The 20438-nt window shown below is 45.0% G+C and overlaps 1 protein-coding gene across 6 annotated transcripts in view; it reads left to right on the forward strand.

Moving 5' to 3' along the window:
* The window catches only part of SNX16 (sorting nexin 16), a 249202-nt gene that overhangs the window by 39981 nt on the left and 188783 nt on the right, over positions 1–20438 (forward strand). For all 6 annotated transcript variants that reach the window (XM_078687097.1, XM_078687099.1, XM_078687101.1 and 3 more), the window contains exon 2: positions 6752–7197. In XM_078687097.1, the coding sequence (XP_078543223.1) occupies positions 6841–7197 (357 nt within the window). In that variant the 5' untranslated portion in view covers positions 6752–6840. The remainder of the gene's footprint in view (positions 1–6751; positions 7198–20438) is intronic.

The raw sequence follows: 20438 nt of genomic DNA on the forward strand, positions 1-20438 counted from the left end.
TATGGTCTAAAAACTTTCATTTACATCTCATACCAGGTTTTACCGTCATGTGACAGGTACACCTATGGCTAATAATGTATTGTTGATTTTTCTGTATGGAACTACTTTACTCTGATAGTACTATTGAACGCTGTCTAAATGTATATAGATACCTTTTAATTTGTAAATAAGGGCAAAGGAGTCCTGTGTTTTATTGGTTGTGTGAACGCTTACCAACCAAACCTCAAATGGACTCAACTCTGCAAGCGAACACGGGCACATCCCTGATAGTGTTGACATTCTCCCTTGGCACATCCTTGATTGTGTTACCATTTTCTTAAAATTCGAACCAGATAATGCCAAACGGATTTCCTGCTACATGTCCGTAATCGGGCTTCCACTCATTGTTAATTGATTGGCAATTTCTCACTTATTATTTAATTATTGGTAATCGCCCATCCATTTCCACAATGTCGACAATTCTTTTATCACTACCAAATCCAGTGATACGATTCCCAGCGTTATGCGGACTAATCATTATCAGTATATAATTTTTGTAATTATTGTTATTAGCCCCTCTCTTTAGCATCTATATTTAATCTTTACACTACGGACCATTTTCAGGGTCGGTTTTCTCAATTTCTGTGACTAGTACCTTACGGCAGTCTTTCCACCCTGGCCATCATCCACGATGGGTCACGTGGTCCCGCTACCATAACAACAGTCCCAATCAGGAAGTCTGCCCGACTGACTGTCCCGATTCCTTAGACGCGCAACGGATTCACTCCACTAGGTAAGCCTACCCGCTCACCAAACGCGAGTACCCATATCAATCCGACTCCTTTAATTAAGCACTGACATCGCCTTTCGTTTCTTCGTCAGCAGGCGTCCAGAGATTCACTCGCTACGCCCAAGACCCCCATGGGGACATCGCGAACTAACCCTCGGTGAGTCAATGTTCTCGCCTATGCGTGCCTTACACCTTAGATGGGTTAGGTGACTGGTTAATTCCAATTCAATGTTTTAACCTTGACGCGCCTATCTCCTTTCAATCAGAACCTCAGTCTTGATCAACGCACGTCCCAGGGCCCGCAACGGTCCGGCCCCCACATGATTGGCAGCCTACAATCTGTGAGTTTTGTCGATGTACTAAAAAATTTTTCCAACATAATGTATTCTGTTTTTAATTTATATTCCATTCTAGCTTCACTTATGGTTGATACATCCCCTTTATTTAACTATAGGAACAATTATCCCTTTTCGTGGATTCAATCCAGAATTCCCAACAATGATGACGAGCGCCAATCAGATAGGTATGCTCGTATTTCCATGTTCAGTGTGTGCCCACCTAACTAATGTGATTTACACTCGCATGATAAATAGCCTACTAACGTACACCCATCCTTAATTATTAATAGGTTGATAGCCCCTCTTCTCGTCCTGATGAAGACCCCGCAGCAAGGGTCCCACTAATCCCTGCAACGTAGTGGGTCGAAACGTAGACAACCATTCTACATTCCAGTCCCTGTGCCCGCAATTGTGACATTTACGAACTATCAGGGACATGTGTTTTTTCGAATGATTCACTTGATTTATTCTTTTGTGACATTTCAATCTATGTGTTAATGATGCAGATTATTGTCTGTTTTTTGCTCACTGTCCCCTACCTGCACCAACCTCACCTTATCACCCTCCCCCACCCTGGGCACTGATCAACCGCTTTACAATTTGAAAATTGTTGGATACTCTATCCTGACACGTCTACACTGTGAATTAAACTTTGTAGACCCATGAATTGCATCTCTAATTTTATTTAAATTGTGTTATACTCATTGTCATTGAACACTGGGACCCTTTCCTTTTGTACTGTATATGACCCAGGTCCCAGTGACTTTTGGGTAAACCCTGTCCTACATACCCCTTATAAGTGTTTAGCCATGCAACAGTTAGGGTTGTTGCACCAAGGATATCGTGCTGGATAATTAAATACTTATAAGGTCTCAAAAGCGAGACCTATTGGCTATGCCAATGCTTGTTGCTTTTCTAACTGCTGAATGTGTACAGTTAATTTACAAGTATTTGTATTTTGTTGTGTTTTAAAGAAACGGACATCCTACCTTTCACGCTACCTGTACCCCAGTAAGATTGTCAGATAATTCACTTTTACTTTCTCTGACTGCAAAGTGGGATGAGCTTGTAAGCACCTGTCTTCATGTTCAAAAAGAAGCTGTTTGTCAGAAGCCATAGCCTGATGTTTGACCTGCGTGTTTTAATCACAGCAAATGTGACAAGCTAATTGCAGAATTTAAGCAGTAGCGGTTGGGAGGGAATGAGGGTGGAGGAGTGGGAGGTGGGGACGGCGGCCTTAGCGGAGGAGCCGCCCCTGGATTTAAAGACATCTTTATTTATTGTTTGGACTTTTGCCACCTACGGTTTGGGCAGCATTGGTTTAGCACTATTTTTGACAACCGCTAAGCAGTAGACAGTGCATGTACTTTTTGCGACAATTTATTTGTAAAATAAGGAATGTAAAAAATTAATTTAGTTGGAAACGCCATGCAGGTCGAGCAGTCCCCATGACGCATTGAAGAGCATGCCTCATTTCTGCGATGAAGGCGCATTTATTCTCTGCATGCTTTAGCAAGTTAAAGGCAAGCCTGGTGGCTGAGGTGCAATTTATTAAGGATCATGAAACCTGCTGGCATGTGAGGCTCAGAGGCTTACATGGTCCGCACTAACAAATATTATATGCTGTTGGGGGTTTTAATGCTCTGTAATTGGATAGTGTCTTCGGATTTTGCAGAAATGAATGGTGCTTTGTAAACATACAGTTCTCTTTAGCTCTGACTGCTCTCTTTTGTCCAGGTTTAATGTTGATATCACCCCGTGATTCATCTCGATGCCTTTGTGCTGTAATTTTGTCTCGTAAATCAGAGCCTCAATGCATGCCTGTGCCAAGGTTGGTGTATTATTTTCAGTGTCTGACTAACCACAAGACTGGGAGATGCAGCAGCCAAGGCTCTGTTCTTTCCGCTCTTTGCTCTTGACTTCGAACAGGAGCTGACTTTGTTTCTTCATGAATATACCCGTTGTTGAGCCTGTTATTAAATACGTGCTTTCTTCCTGCCTCTGAATAGTATGCATTACGGTGTTCAACATAGGCAAGAACTGCAGAAGTATGTCTACTTGGTCTGATAACTAGTCCCCTGATGTTAAAAGAGAGTGTTCTAATAATTGTACATATTTACGGTACACCTATTGGACACAACGATTTGTCTTCTCTAAGAGCTGAGATTAGGTACTGTTACTCAACCCAGTGGTAATGGTTTTACTGACTGCAAAAGGATAAAGAAACACGTATTGGCAATGCCGATGGGTCTAGCCGTAAAGGAATGTTGTATGGCAATGTGAAGCATTACAAGTAAATAATATGGGACGGAATATGTTTTTGTGTGGAAGCAAATAACTGTAGAATAATAATGGTCAGGTGTCAGTTGCACTGTCAAGCCAGACATAAATATCCATGTAGGTTAATGACTGACCTTCTCCCCTCTGTGCTGCTGACTAAGCAAGATAAACACTATGCTTAATTACCATGACAATACCATGTGTGTGCTGCTAAAAGTTCAAACTCAGGCTGCTGGATACAAAAAAAATATCACACCTGCGAGGAGGGCAAAGCACTTTTTTTGTGGAAGCACACAACTTCTGCCCAATCAAAACATGTACTCTGCTACCCAACATGTGGGCGGAGCCAAAGCTCCTCTATAGTAATGGTCACATAATTGTCTGGCGACAGCTGCACTGGCTATCAAAACCTTAAAGACATGACCATGACCCGCAGGTTCCACATGCATTTTTGCAGTTAATGTATTAGTCCTATATCACCCCCGATGTAAGTGCTTTTCTGTAATTATACCTGCAAACAGTTTTTCATACCAATAGTGTTTAGAAAGTGTGAACTATAAGTGCTGCTCTCCTCACACTTTGTTGAGATGTACAAAGTGGGCTTTAGCTGCAAGAACAAGAATTTGTGCTTTTTTGGTCATATGTGCAAAACAGTTTAAAACTATGTCCTGTTGTGTGTAGGAAGCTGGCTCTTTATCCGCTTCTATGCGACACACATTTCCCCGCTGTGTGGGAGAATTCCACGCGCGCGCAATCGGACGGCCCCCAGCTGTCCGATGCACATGCCCACTGTGACGTCAGACAGCCGGGGTCCGTCCGATGCACGGAAGAGGCTATAGAGAGGAGCAAAAAGAGGTACACTGTGTAAAGAGTCCAGGCAAACGTCAATTGGTTTACAGAGGCACAAATGATACCCCAAATGCTCGCTTTTGTGATAGTGTGGGCAAGCAGTCAGTGCTAAGCATTTGTTGTTCTCACAGAGGCAATAAATGAGAAATATGCTCAAGAAAAAAACAGAGACCAATTTAGAATAAAAAGTCTTATTTTTATGTAAATTTTGATTCCAAGAACTTCGTTATAAAGTAAGTACTTTTTAAAATATGAATTTTTACAGTTAAGTAAATAGTTCCATTCAATGTGTCTTTACACAGCAATGCTTCTCTATGGGAGAAAAGGCATAGGTTGCATACAGATATTTGTGATCGGTTTCTGGGATCTCCTTCGGGACTTGGGGCCATAGGGAAACATGGTCCAAAGTGCCAGCAGTTACTTGTTACCTGCCCTGGGGCGTCCTGGTGCAGAAGTGCTGGCCGGGTTGGTAGCTGTGCGTGCTACGTCTGGACAGGCCCGATGGGGAGCGGGGTTGTGGGGGCTCAGGTCACAAGGGTCCTGGGTACAAGAAAGCACAGTTGGTTTGTCTTTACCTGGGCTGAGGCACTCTAGTGCAGAGTGGAAAGGCCGGCTGGGCACTGTGCATCATAGGGCCTTGCGGTCGTCGGTCTCGCCGTTTGAGGGTGCAAAATCGGGACAGCTGGGCCACTCTGGAAGAGGGTCTCTGTGGTGCTGACGTTCCTCAATGACTGCTTTGTCTGGGAGTCAGAGTCCCGATTGGTCTCTCAAGATCCTGGCTTGCTGCAAGGGTTCTGGTATAGGTCCTGTGGGGCTCCGGTTGGTCCTGGTGTCTTCTCACTTAGTGGGGGACAGATTTGACCTTCAGGAGCACAGGCACCTCTTCCTGGGGGGCTGGAGTGTCGGGCTGGTCGGTGAGTGGCAACTTGGTGAATCAAACTTTGTTTTTTGGTACCTGCAGACTGCATGGAAGTAGCCCCTGTACTCCAAGAGAGATTTATGGTAATTTGCGAAGGGCTGGCAGTCTCCTGGGGTTCTTGGAATCTGGTCAACTGCAGGACGAGTCACTGGTCACAATTGTCGAGCCTTGGTGCAAGCAAGCTTGGTTTGGCACCGAAATCCCAAAGCCAGTATTCAGTTCTCGCTGCTCTTCTTTGTCCTCTTCTACTTGATCCATCTAATCTAACTTCCTGGTGTCAAGGGTGCCACCTAAATACTCAATTATGGGGCGTTAAGGGGCGGGACAGGTAGTATAGCCATGGGCTGCTTAACTTTAAGGCGCCTACACCCTCTAGATGACCACTTCCCGTGTGAAGTGGTCATAACCCTGATCCAGGGAGCCTAATTCCGCCAAAGCTAAAATGTTGAAATTCTAAAAGTTGTGTACACATCAGGTAGCCCACCTCACCTTAGTGGTGGAACTGGCCTGAGAAGGGCACACGCCTCCTAACTAATTTTCCCGCCTGTCTTGGTGCCAAATGGGCCTGGGCAAGGGGTGGCATTTCCCCTCTCTGGGGAAGCCTTGCGTTGCTTATCAAAGGCAGCAGAGGCCTTTGAAGCATCCCATCTTGATATGCTGATCACTTAGACATCCCGCTTGGATGAGAGGACAAACCCTCCTGGCCAGAGCAGGCATTGTGTATGCCCTTAGAGTGTGCGGGCTCTCCCCTGCAGAGGGTCAGAAATCTGCCTGGGATGGCAGGCTGGTCTACACAAGTCAGCCAGAGCACTAGTAGTCAGTAGGCTTTCAGTGGGCACCTCTGGGATGCCGTTTGGGTGCATGTATTAATAAATCCATCATTTGGATCAGTGTGGGTTTATTAATGCAAGATGTTTGATACCAAATATCCCTAGTTTCAGTGAAGCCATCGTGTAACTGGGGACTCGTAAATAACTGTGTTCAGCACATGTACTCAAAATGGATTTCACGTCCACTAAGAACCAACTTAGACATCACAAGGGCATATCTGTGTGAGCAGATATGTCCACATAAGTAATATAGTGCACCCTGCCTTAGGGTTGTAAGGCCTGCTGTAGGTGTAGCATACCTATACTGCATGCAGGGTCTGCAGGCATGGCACGCAGGAGGTGTGCCATGTTGTCTTCACTGTTCTCGGCACCATGGCATGCAGCCTGTAATGGCAGTCTGCATGTGGGTGCTGAGGGGCCCTTCGGGTGGCACAATTCCTGTTGCAGCCATTAGGGACCCTCTTTAGGCCCCTTGCCCTAGATACCGGGTGTACCATTTACTAGGGACTTACAGGGGGCGGGGGTAGTGGTATAGGCAATTGGGGGAACAGTTCAGTTTTAGGGAAAGAGATCGGTCATTACGGACCTGAAAAGCAGGAACCCCAGTGCACTTCTGTCAAAAATGCATCAGATACCAGTCAAAAAGAGGGCACTTTCCTACATGTGCCATTTCCTCCCCGGTCCCTGCTCAAATTAAGATGGTAAAGTAGAAAAATCCCAAATGCACGAACATACTAAAACGTAATCCTTTTTTTTTTCTCTTTAGGTCTTGTTACTATAAAAATGGATTTTTTGCCTTCTTGTCTACAAAGTACTTGGACTGAGTAGTCCTGTGTAGACTTGTTCAAATGCAGCATGGCGACCCCTTTTGTACCTGTGCCTATTCCATTTGCCCAATCTTCCTCTGGCTCCACGGCAACCAGGAGCGTAAGAAGTTCATCCTTGGGGAGCATCTCCAGCTCAAACTCCTCCAAAGGCCCGCCGGAAGACTCGAGTACAGGCAGCTTCAAGAAGAGTAGCGTACCAGACCAAATGAGCTGCAGCTCTTCTCTGTGTAATAGCCCCCTCATTAGGACTACATACTCTGGGGCAGAGTCCTCAATTGAATACCACTGCCGGGACACGGAACACCCAGAGGACGCAGCCGAAGAGCGACCCTCAACACCTACCATTCTGGGATATGAAGTGATGGAAGAAAGAGCAAAATTCACGGTAAACTCATTTTATATTCTTGAATCTTGTAAAGCCTATCTATGTGTCATGGGCAAATACTTGAAAACATATGTTGTGTGCAAGGCGCCAAAACAAGACATAAGTTATTTGTTTGTGGAAATGTACTATCCTAGTTTGGTATCTGAGCACTTTAAATAGCTGTCATCTTTCTTGAGACTGCTGAGCGATTGAAAATGCACTGTTTACCAGGATTTGGGTATTATTCGATCTGTATTTATTTGCGTCGCTACTCTTTCTTGTTAAGTGACTCCTCACTGATGCCCTTGGCGTATCTTTCATCGGGGCAGTCCCAATTATGAATAATTCTCCTTGACATTTGTGCATGCGCAAGAGCTTGCTTAAGCACGCGTATGATGCCTCAACAAGTTATGTGCTACTTGCTGACATTTTTAGGTCTCGCCTGTCAATGCGCATGCGCATTGAGCTTGCGAGACTATGGGGGCTTAAACAGACTTTAACCAACTTGCGATTCCATGGCGATTCCTTGCAGTGCCCGTGAAATTCAAGCTCAATGCTCAAGCGCATTGACATTAAAAGCGCGGGCATATGCCACCAGCCGCCTGCCTTGCATAACCACATCAAAGGCAGCCCAGCCTCCCTCCCGCAGCCCCTGCTGCTTCACACCCTCATCGCCGCCTGCCGGATCAAAAGCTTTCACGGCCGGCCGGTCGTGCTTTCAGTTTCACGGCCGCCAGGCCGGCCGTGTCTCCTTATTTAATTATTAACTTGTTCTTCTAATCCTGCTTTCCTCTCCAGCGTATCCGGTGCCTAAGCTTGGCTCCCCAGTATGATCTACTGCTCTGCTAGGCCGTGTGGCCACTTTTCTTTTCGTGATTGCACTTCTGTCAACACCGGGATCTTCTTGACTCATCTGTTCTACTTCATTCTGCGATTGCGGCCGGCCGGCCGTGCTTTCAGTTTCACGGCCGCCAGGCCGGCCTTGTCTCCTTATTTAATTATTAACTTGTTGTTCTAATCCTGCTTTCCTCTCCAGCGTATCCGGTGCCTAAGCTTGGCTCCCCAGTATGATCTACTGCTCTGCTAGGCCGTGTGGCCATTTTTCTTTTCGTGATTGCACTTCTGTCAACACCGGGATCTTCTTGACTCATCTGTTCTACTTCATTCTGCGATTGTATTTCTTCAAAGTGTATTGCCCTTTCAAAAGCTAAATGAGGTGGAAATGTGGCCACTGATGGGACAAACCAATGCGTTTTTTTTTTTTTTTTGAAAACCTTTATTGATATCAAAAGAAGACAAATGGAGGCCCACAACCAAGCCGGCCGGCCGCAGTGTACAAAACAGTCAGGTGTCATCAGGCAAATATTACATAATCAATCAATACAAAGCAGAGGCCGTACAATCGCAATAGGGGAGAAGAAATACAGAAATTAAAGGGCTAAAACACAGGAGTAAATAAGGCTTAATTTTACAATAAGGGGAGAGGACGTATGACAGGCACACTTGCAATACGGAGGCATCCGACATCCCGTAACCAACCTCAACATTAAGAAGGGGGCGTGGGGCAAAATATCAGGGGGACAACACAATGCAGTCATGAAATCAGGATATGTGAGATACAGTCAGCCCCTGAGCATTATCTTCGTAACACGCCCGCCACCCGGGACACTACCAAGCCAGGACAGAGGGATCGGAAGACAATGCATGAAAACCCGCCCGTCACAGTACCCTCTGGGACGCAGGAAGGAAAAAAGGGGGAGGGGGACTAGGTAGGGGGGGGGGGAAGAGGAAGGGAAAGGAAAATGGAGGGAAGAAAAACCAAACAATAAAAAGGGAATAAGGAAATATGAAAAAAGAAAGGTAAAAGACACGCCGACACGGCTCCCCGTGGTGGGAGGACAGGAGACAAAAGGATTAGCGGCCCAAGTGGGGCACGGCGATCAGAAGGAAAGACAGCCGAAATATAGCAGGAGGAGTAACAATGCCATATCCCCACCCGAAACACACCATAGGAGGTCGGGACAGATGCGGCCTCACGAAAAAGAGATACAAAAGGGCCATAGAACCAGAAGACAAACAAAAAATAGAACCCAACCCACCCGTCCCACCCTGCACCCCTGTAGAAGGCTATGGCCTACCCTTCAAACAGCGTGCCTGTCGCCCTAAACCAGAACCCGAAATATAGCAAGAAGAAAGAAAGAAAAACGAGACAAAAAGGCCACAAAAGCGGAGAAAAGAAAACAGGAGGGAGGAGCAGAATAACTATAATACAAACGGTAGGCCGCAGCCCTCCGCCCAACCCGACAAGTACAATCAAAAACAAACCAGGACGACACCCCATCACGCGCCACAAAATATTAGGAGAAGGGGACCTCCCACCCCTCTACGATCAGAGACAATTGTGCAACGAAATCGCATACCGGGAATCAAGCAGAAGTCGTACATTTCACCCCCAACCCTTCCGGGCGACAAACCCCACCCACCACATGGCAATGTACAACCACATACTAAATACGAAATCAGCATATAATCGAGTGGAATGGTGACTAGCATAGCTACGTGGGGGGTAGATAGATCGACAAGTGAGCAGTAGTCCAAACTGAAAGTATCGATGCATCAACAATCGAAGCAGGAGCCATGAGAAACAGGAGTTCAGTTGCGCCACTGGAGCGGGCGAGGTGGTCCCAATTTTAAACACAGGCAAAGTCATCGAAGCAGGCGCAGGATGGAGTCCACCCATAGTGTCAGGCAACAATGTCGAACAGGGTCGCAATACAGCATCCGAATCCCCGGGGTCCGAACCTTGAAAAGCAGGGCGCCCCAAAGTCACCAGCACACTACACGATCTTCGATCAGTGGTGGAGACACTCAGGTCGATTGAGGGGGGTGAGGCAATGAAGGCATCGAAACAAGAGGGCGACAAGAAGAAACGGCCGCCCAAAATGGCGGCGGATCGTGGCGGACCCACCGAGACGCCAGGGGCTAGGGAAGCGTGCAGGGATCTGAAGGCTTCCAGGATATCTCTGACTGTCGGCTCACGCCAACCAGATCCGATCCCCACACAATCAGGCAACTCGGGCCCGCCGCCACAGGGTGACTCTCGTTCCAGAGGGCCGGCCGCCATTTCGTGAATCAGCCCAATCGCCGCCCACGAGGACCCCCGGAAATAACAGTTCTCAAATGTAGGACTTTACAAGCGCCGGGGGTCCCAGCAAGGGCGGCTTCGATGCCAAAAGGATGTCCGCCCAAAACGGGTCTCCGCCCGCACCAGCACCGGTGCCCCAAACAAGCGGAGTCCGGGCCCAGAGGACCAGGGCCGCCGGACAAAGCAGCGGCGGGGGGAGACCCCTTCTCAGAATCAGGTCCCGGGGCTTCTCACCCACGTCGGCCGCGCGGCCACCAGGGCAGGCCCGGGTCAGGATCGCCGGGATCTTCGCACATCGGCTCCCAACACTGGTTCTCGCTCTCGGCCGGGGCCGAGAGCCGTCGGATCCCACCGGCCAGGTCCCGGTCCAAGTCTCGCAGAGGCCCCGATCTCTCGGAGGCCAGAACTCCGGAGCCACTGCACGTCGAGACCCCGGGGTCAGATGGTAAGTACAAACAAGCCGTTATGTTTCCAATTCCCCAAAGGTGTGCCGTCCCGGGACAGGATAAAAGACAGGATAGGCAGTCAGGATGGAGGGCTGCGGGAGCCGAGCTAAAGGGCGACCATCACGGCCGCGAGCTAGGCTCCTCCCCAACCAATGCGTTCTTAATCCTATTTTATTAGTCTTGGGTGGATTCAGAATATTTCAGGTCCATCTTTTTGTCACATGAATGTGACTTCCGTTTTATGGCTGTCACCTGAGGCCGCTTACTGATCCCGGAGTGCCTAATTGGCTTCCTCAATTCAGGTTAGGTGATCTGTCCGCAGAGGAAACAGACTACTTTGCTTTCTCCTGAAGGCACGTCTTTCTCGGGAGCACAGAAAATGGAGCTTTACCTCTGCCTGGCAAATGTCAGTTTAGCACCTTTGGTGTAGGTTGCAGTACTGCGGTAGAGCTGTGCTAAAACCAAGGGAAGTTCTTTTAACTGAGTTATCTAACAGCACACGTGTACCTCGTTCTGCCATTCTGACTCCTCACTCCCACCATTACGCAATACTTCAGACTGCACTGTGTGGGTCCCTCTTATTTCTGCAGAGTTTATTTAGATTTAATAAACTGTACTTCCTGTTTGGACTGTTTTGCCCATGTTATGCTGACTGTTCATTTGTAACTTTATTTTATTTTTCCGCTGTGAGCAATATTTGTTTTTTGATTATTTTGTTAGTTTGAACAAACTGTCCTTGTTCTGCATCGGCGAAATCCTTCCATAATTAATCTGCCAGTACTGAATAAGCGTCTACTGTTCCCTTCTGCCGACCTGTGCTTTAGAGTCACATTGTTCGAATGAAAACTCCTAACTAATAAACAGTGTTAACCTAGCACTGAAACCTGTGTGGCTGGTGCAGCTGAAACCAGCTGCTTGGGCGTGTTTGAAGTCTGGTGCATGGCATGCAGTTCTTGGGAGCGTCGCTGATATGACTACTGTGGTTGTGGAAAGTTGTTGCTGCGCCCAGCCAGATGTTCGTCCAGTAGTATTGCTCAGTTTGCCGATGGCGTGCATTCATGATCTTTTCGGAGTTGTTTTTCGGTGCAGATTACCAACAATTGTACGTGAGGTCTGGTGGATATTATAAACTCAGACACCCTCACACACCCTCATCCTCACTTCCCCTCACACCCACTCCCTCTCACACACACCCTCACACCCCTTCACCCTCACACCCCCTCACCCTCACACCCTCTCAACCTCTCACCCCTTCACCCTCACACACCCTCACCCTCACACCCCCTCACCCTCACCCTAACACCCCCTCACCCTCACACACCCTCACCCCTTCACTCTCACCCCCCTCACCCTCACACCCCCCTCACCCTCACACCCCCCCTCACCCCCCTCTCATCCTCACACCCCCTCTCATCCTCACACACCCTCTCATCCTCACGCCCTCACCCGCCCTCACACCCTCTCACCCTTACACACCCTCACTCACCCTCATACACCCTCATACACCCTCATACACCCTCATACACCCTCACACACCCTCACTCACTCTCCCTCACTCTCACTCACTCTCACTCACCCTCACACACCCTCACCAGCATAGCATAACAAAACAAAGCATAGATTAACAATACACAGCATAGCATAACAATAAAAAAGCATAGGATAGCAAAACATAGCATAACAAAACAAAGCATAGGATAACAAAACAAAGCATAGGATAGCAAAAAAAACCATAGCATAACAAAACAAAACATAGCATAGCAAAACACAACCAAGCATAGCATAACAAAACACAACAAAACATAGCAGAACGAAACATAGCATAACATAACAAAACATAGCATAACATAACATAACAAAACATAGCATAACATAACATAACAAAACATAGCATAACAAAACACAACAAAACATTGCGTAGCATAACAAAAGAAAGCATAGGATAGCAAAACTTAACATAGCATATCATAATAAAACAAAGCATAGGATAGCAAAACAAAACATAGCATAGCATAACATAACATAGCATAACAAAACATAGCATAACATAACAAAATATCATAACAAAACACAACACAGCATAACAAAACATAGCAAAACACAACAAAACATAGCTTAACAAAACACAACTAAACAAAGCATAGCAAAACATATAATAGCATAGCAAAGCATAGCATACCAAACACAACAAACTATAGCATAGCATAACAAAACATAACATAGCAAAACAAAGCATAGCATAATAAAACACAACATAGCATAAAAAAGCATAGAAAACACAGCATAGCATAGCATAACAAATCAAAAGCATAGGATAGCAAAACATTGCATAGCATACCAAAACAAAACATAGGAAAGCAAAACAAAACAGCATAGCATACAGCATCACTCAGCACCACCACAGCATCACTCAGGGGCACCACAACATCACTCAGCGCCACCACAGCATCAATCTGTGCAACCATTCAACAACTGGTTCAAATATGTTCTCTCAATGTTTCAAGCTTTATTACAAATGTAACAAAAAAAGTTAATATTTCACTTCTGTTCTTGGATTTTCGTCACAATAAAATACACTGAACATAATCTTAACAAAAGTTATTTACAAAAGTTTAAGCTATTGCCATTAGAAATTACAATAACTTTCAGTTAAGTATTAATTAATTAAAAACATTAAAAGACATTGTTATTTGTAATATCAATACATGTAAGTCACGTAAATACAACACATTGCATTACAAATGCTATCGGTGTCACATTTGTGAAAGTTATAACTATTGGCATTGTAAATGACAAAGCTATTAATTTAGCTATTTTCAAAACCAACACAAATAAAAATTGAGATTAACAATGCAAATAGCTAAAACTTTCCTAATGCGAGACCCATTGCATTTCCAATGCTTGTTATGACCTTTGGGTTACGAGTTCAATTTTCTGCTAGGCTACTCAACCTTTAATTTTACCAAGGTCAATAAATTGAGCAATAATAACACCTGCTGTGCATGGCGATTAGAAAGGGCAACACACAGTGTTAAACTATAAGTTTACCGACAACTTTGTTAGTGGTATTAATATGATCATTGCCAATTTGGTGGGAGGAGTTCAGCACGTAAAATTTTTTGGGGGCTAGATCGGAGGTTCTTTTAGCTTGGTATTAGTTGCTCGCTCAAGCTTCAGTGCACTCACCCATATTATTAAATTGGATACCTATGTAAACTACTGGATGCAAACAGCTGCTTCAAGATGACTGATTCACAATCACAGGACTTCTCTGCCCAGACCAAAATTAGAGTGAATAAATTAAGCCATCTGTTAATGCGGAGTACAGTAGTGAGTAGGGCGTTGGAGAATATGGATACACCCTGGAGAGTGTGTCTTCTCACCTGTCTGCCTCAGACAACTTCAAAGCTCTTTCAGTATCTGCAACAACACACTGCTATGGTTGTTCATCTCAGTGTCATTCATTAGTTAATTGTGACATCTGTGTATCTATCTATCTGGAATATTGCTATATCTCACCTTGAAATATGTTGCTATATCTCACCCTGAAATATGTTGGTATATCTCACCTTGAAAAATATAGATATCTCACCCTGAAATATATATAAATCCCACCCTGAAATATTTATATATATATTGCACCCTGAAATATGTCATCCCGAAATATATATATATATATATATATATATATATATATATATATATATATATATATATATATATATATATATATATATATTCACTGAAAAAAACACAGGTTACAGGAACATTCTAGTTAGGCTGACATTTCACTAGTATAAAACTAGAGAATTTCAGCCGTTCTAGTAAGCTGAGCTAACTATAATTAGCGCCCCCGTAATGCACTGCTGATGAAGTCACATATTACATCACTCATGACATGGTGTGTGACATCACTGATGACCACTGATATCATCCAGTGAGCGAGTGTTTCTAAAAAGTTTGACTGTTATATATGTTTATATATTTATATATCTATATGCAAAGGTGTATTGAAGAATGAGGCTGGGCACTTGCTTAGATGAATTTATGCACTTGCACCTGTAAACTGCAATAAAAGGATTTACTTATCTCCACATCGTGGTCCGTACCTGTGTGATTGGCTAAGGAGATCGACTACAGGATTGTGGTTATCATATATTTATATATCTATATATCTATAAATATTTATATATCTATATGCCAAGGTGTATTAAAGAATGAGTGGGTGTGTGAGTGTCTGTATGTATGATTTAGTGGCTGCGTGACTGACTATATAAGTGAGTTATTAAACATGTCTTAGTGAATGTGTGGGCGAGTGACTAATATATGTGAGTGTGTGTATCAGTCTGCCAGAGGGTGTGTAAGTGGCTGCATGGGTTGGTGAGTAGGTTCATGAGTTTCTATGTGGGTTATTGATTGTTTGTCTGAGTACCTGTATGGTTGCATGAGTGTCTGTGTTGGTGGGTGAGGGTGTGTGTGTGTGACTCCCTACATGGATGTATGAGTGGGTGAATCCCTGGGTGTATGGGTTCATGAGTGCGTCTGTGAGGGACTGTGTGGGCGAGTGAGTGTGCACATGGCTGTGTCGTAGAGTGAATGGATGTCTCAGTGGTATATGGATGAGTAACTTCATATGTGAAAGCAGAATATGTGAGTGTTGGAGTATATAAGTGACTGTATGAGTGAGTGATTGTCAGAGTGGCTGTATGGGCGAGTGTGTGCTTGTGTCAGCGACTGTAAGGAGAGTAAGTGTTTGTTAGTATCTGTATCTGTAGTGAGTTTGTCTTTTCTTCTATATGGGTGAGTAAGTGGCTGTGTGATTGAGTGTTTGGGTGAGTGAGTAGCTCTATGGTTAACTGGCGGTGTATGAGTAGATATATCAGCGGCTGTATTAGTGAGTGACTGCCTGTATGGGTGAGTGAGTGATGTGTGTGTAGATCTATCAGTGAGTGGGTTGTACGTGGTGTGTCAATGATTTCAAGAATGGTAGTCTGAAATTTGGAGTGGGGTGGGTGTATGAAAAGTTATATTGGGGTGTGAGTAGGTGCATCAGAGATTATGTGGATGATGTCATCAGTGATGTCATTTGAGATGTCATCAGTGATGTCACTGACCGTGTCATGAATGATGTAATATGTGACGTCCTCAGCAGTGCACTGCGGGGGGGTCAAGTTATAGTTAGCTCAGCTAACTATAACATCTGAATTTCTCTGGTTTTGCATGAGTGAAATCTCAGCCTAACTATAATGTTCCTGGAACCTGTGTTTTTTCAGTGAATATCTAATGTTTTTTAAATGCTAATTTCAAACTACAAGGTCCCTGAAACCAGTCGTTTTTTTCAATGAATTTCTAAGGTTTTTAACGTCCCTGTAAAGAGGAAAGATAAGTGCAGAAAGAGGAAGAAAGGTGCAGAAAGAGGAAGAAAGGTGAAGAAAGAAGAAAGGGAAGGGATGAAAGAGGCAAGTGAGGTGCAGAAAGACGGAAGAAAGGTACAGAAAGAGGAAGAAGGGTGCAGAAAGAGGAAGAAAGGTGCAGAAAGAGGAAGAAAGGTGCAGAAAGAGGACGAAAAGTACAGAAAGGAAGAAAGGTGCAGAAAAAGGCAAGGGAAGTGCAGCATGAAGCAAGAGAGGTGCAGCACGAAGCAGGAGAAATACAGAAAGAAGCAAAAAAGGTGCAGAAAGAAGCAGAGAGGTACAGAAAGAGGAAGAAATGTGCAAAAAGAGGAAAAAATGTGCAGCAAGAAACGAGAAATGCAGAAAAAGGCAAGAGGTGCATAAAGGGGCAAGAGAGGCTCAGAAAGAGGCAAGAGGTGCATAATGAGGCACAAGGTGTAGAAAGAGGCAATAGAGGTGTAGAAAGGCAATAGAGGTGCAGAAAGAAACAAGAGAGATACATAAAGAAGCATGAAAGGTACATAAAGAAGCAAGAGATGTGCAGAAAGAGGCAAGAGGCGTGCAAAAAAGCAAGAGAAGTGCAGAAAGAGGCAATAGGGATACAGAAAGAGGCAAGAGAGGTGCAGAAAGGGGCAAGAGAGGTAGAGAAAGAAGCAAGAGAGGTGCAGAAAGAAGCAAGAGAGGTGCAGAAAGATGCAAGAGAGGTGCAGAAAGATGCAAGAGAGGTGCAGAAAGATGCAAGAGAGGTGCAGAAAGATGCAAGAGAGGTGCAGAAAGAGCCAAGAGAGGTGCAGAAAGAGCCAAGAGAGGTGCAGAAAGTGGCAAGAGGGGTGCAGAAAGTGGCAAGAGGGGTGCAGAAAGTGGCAAGAGGGGTGCAGAAAGTGGCAAGAGGTGAAGAAAGGCAAGACAGGTGCAGAAAGAGGCAAGAGAAGTGCAGAAAGAAGCAAGAGAAGTGCAGAAAGAAGCAAGTAAACCGTCAATCATACAGCCACTTACTCACCCAAACAGTTACACACTCACTTACTTACTCTTAGAAATAGGAACACATACTCACTCAGTTATACAGTCTGACAGAAGCATGCACTCATCTATATAGCCACTCTTACATTCAATCACTCATGCCTTTCACATACTCTGTTATTCACCCATAATGACACCTGCCCTCAATCACCGACACAACCATACAGACACTCACTCACTCATACAACTATTCACACACACAACAGTACTCCCTACAGCCACTGATTCATCCACTCACTGGTCCATAGAGGCAGTCACACACCGCTTCCCACCCACACACAGACACCCAGATGTAGTCAGACAACCAATCAATCACCCATGTGGCCATTCATGTACCCACTAATACACTCGTACACCCACTTAGACATTAACTGACCGACAGATTCACACATTCATACAACCAGTCACTCACCCATACATTAACTGAGACACCTAATCACTCACTTATACAGTCAGTCACACACTGAGTCACCCTTAAACCCACTGATTCACCAATACACCTTGGTATATTTATGTAATACTCATAAACTTTTAAAAACACTCAGTCACTGGAGCGCTCAGGAATTCCTCTGCGTAGAACTTACCGTTGGTACCAGGAGGGCTTCTTGGCACCCAAGGTCCCTCAGGAGTAAAGTGGACTTCATCCCCCAACCAGTAGTGTGCCACCAGGCGTATTTGCAGAGTAGTGGAGAAACGGGTGTGTGGCCTCCAAAGACCTCTTAGCAGTCCCACTGTGTGGGACTAACTGGAGGTAACATGAGGGGTAGGTAGCCCCGAAATACGTCCTTGGAGGCCAACTAACCCCTTCTTTTACCTCAAGTCCCACACAGTAGGATTTCTGAGCTGTGATACCACGCCCCCTTTGTCCACCACTCTACATACGCACCTCCTGGCACGCTTTTGGTTGGGGATGAAGTCTCCTTCACTGCTGGGGGTCCCTAGGGGCCAACTAGCCTACCTGTTACCTCCAGTAAGCCACGCACAGTGGGATGAGAGGTGGTCGCAGGCCACGTCCCCTTTTTCCACCACTCTGCAAACGCACCTCCTGGTGTGCTATTGGTTGGGGGATGAAGTCCCCTTGCTTCTTGAGGGTCCTTGGGGTGCAACTAGCCCTCATGTTACCGAATGTATGACGTTACAACGCATACTTTTACCATGCATGCCTTTACAACGCGGTATTTACAACGAATACCTTTACAATGCATAGTTCTTTGGGGCACTGGGGAGCTGGATAGTGAATAGTTTAATTTACTATTCCAACTCCAGTCCCCGTGGACACTAGGGAAGGTGTTGGACAGTAAATTAAACTTATTCCCTATCCTAGAGCGCCCCCCAGCGCAATGCGTTGTAATGGTTTGCGTTGTAAAAGTTGCGTCGTAAAGGCACTGCGTGGTAAAAGTTGCGTTGTAAAGGATGTAAACCCCTGTTACCTGCAGTAAGCCCCACACAGCTGGATTGCTGAGAGGTAGTCAGAGGCCACACCCCTTTGCATTGCTTTCAAGGAGGACCTAAAGCTGCTAATCTAGACCAGTTTATGAGGGACCATTTTGCTGCGGTGTTGAAAGCGGATCAGCCACAAATAAAACTGGACAGAGTGCATAGTGTTTGAGAAAGGCACATTGGAGTTGCTAGGGCGCCAAGAGACTGCCTAGGTAAATTTCATGACTATCAAAACTAAAGAAAGTGTTCTAAAAACGTCATAGAAATTGAGTCTACAATACCAACGAGGGCTGTAATGGGGTGTCTGGGAAATTTGATGTAGAGCGCAGAATGAAGCAAAGGAGGAGTAGTGATCATGCTTCTTAGAGACTGAGCCACAGTTTATCAAAGCTTAGCATGCAAGTTAGAAGACTGATTTATTACGGGGCAGGGGCAATGGTGGGCGTATCGCACTGGTAGGTCCAAACTAACAGTGTAAGTGTTTACCAGATTATTGGTCTGGGTTGGCAACTTACGATTGGAGATCGAACCTAGGGACTGGGAGAACATGCGTTTTGTTCCAGGTTTTATTGTTAGTTTACTTAGGTAGGGAGTGGTATTTGGGGAAGAAGGGAACTCACGCCTACAATATACAAATGCCAAAAATATTTTCCTACCTCGGTCACTATCTGGAGTACAGGATGCTGCCACCGTGGATGCCTTTTGACAGATCCAGGTATCTCTAGACCACAGTCGGAAAATGACACCCCAAATAAAAGGTTTAAAGTAGTAATTTATCATTTAAAACAATTGAATTCCTCCAATAAGGTAGTGAAAATGTGGACATGAGTGAGAGACTAGGTAAGCTCTAGTAGCACTTCAAGAAACCCTTTTGAAAAGACCGACCACACAAGATTTTGACATAAACTGTTTCCTCAGACATCATACTCTTCATGCCACACTTCACATAATGGAGTCGCTCTGTTCTTTCATAAGGACCTACCGTTCACTTAGACCGACATGAAAAAAGAGGAGGAACGAAGGATATTAATGGTTAAAGGCCAGCTTGAGAAGAAAAACTTGATGATGGCAGTCTATACTCCCAATACAGGCCAAGATCATTCCTTGGTCAGCCTACTAAGTATGGCAGTAGGATTTCCGAAGGGAGACATTATTCTGCGAGGATATTTCAAGTCTGTATGTTATGCCACAAAAGATGAAACATAACGGGGGACTCCATACTCGGGGGCTTTCTCCAGCCAATTAATGCACAGCATTGGGGAGTTAGTTATCCATGATATCAGGCAAGAGCATCTTGGTCATCAATTAGAATATACATTTTTCTCTTACGCCCAAAGAACCTGCTCTAGAATTAACTTTGTATTTCTAACCAGTGCTGTAGTAGTCCCGACATGCACTCCAAAATTCATCCATTAACCATATCTGACCATGCATTGATAGCAATAGAGATAGATTGGGAAAGCCTACTCAAGAACAGGTGTGATGCAAATTACATCATCACTACTGAGACCCTGATCTCATAAGAGAACTATGCATTCATACAGGAGAAGTGACCTAGGTGGGACTGTAGGATGCCTTCAAAACAGTATTATGGGTTTTCTTCATATGGACTACGGTCAGCATAAAAAAAGCTAAAATAACTACAGGCCTAAAAAAATCTACATGCCCACTCACTCTGGCGAGTCAGATTTGATCTGGTCGAGTTATTTTTAGCACCTACCCGTCCGTTCTGGCGAGTGAACTTAAGCTGGGAGGAACTGGTGTTCTGTTCATTCAGAAAGTGAACAAACAATAAAGATGCCTTTAAATCTTGTTTTT

The sequence above is a fragment of the Lissotriton helveticus genome, chromosome 4_1 (genome assembly GCF_964261635.1).
Source record: "Lissotriton helveticus chromosome 4_1, aLisHel1.1, whole genome shotgun sequence".
Lineage (NCBI taxonomy): Eukaryota > Metazoa > Chordata > Amphibia > Caudata > Salamandridae > Lissotriton > Lissotriton helveticus.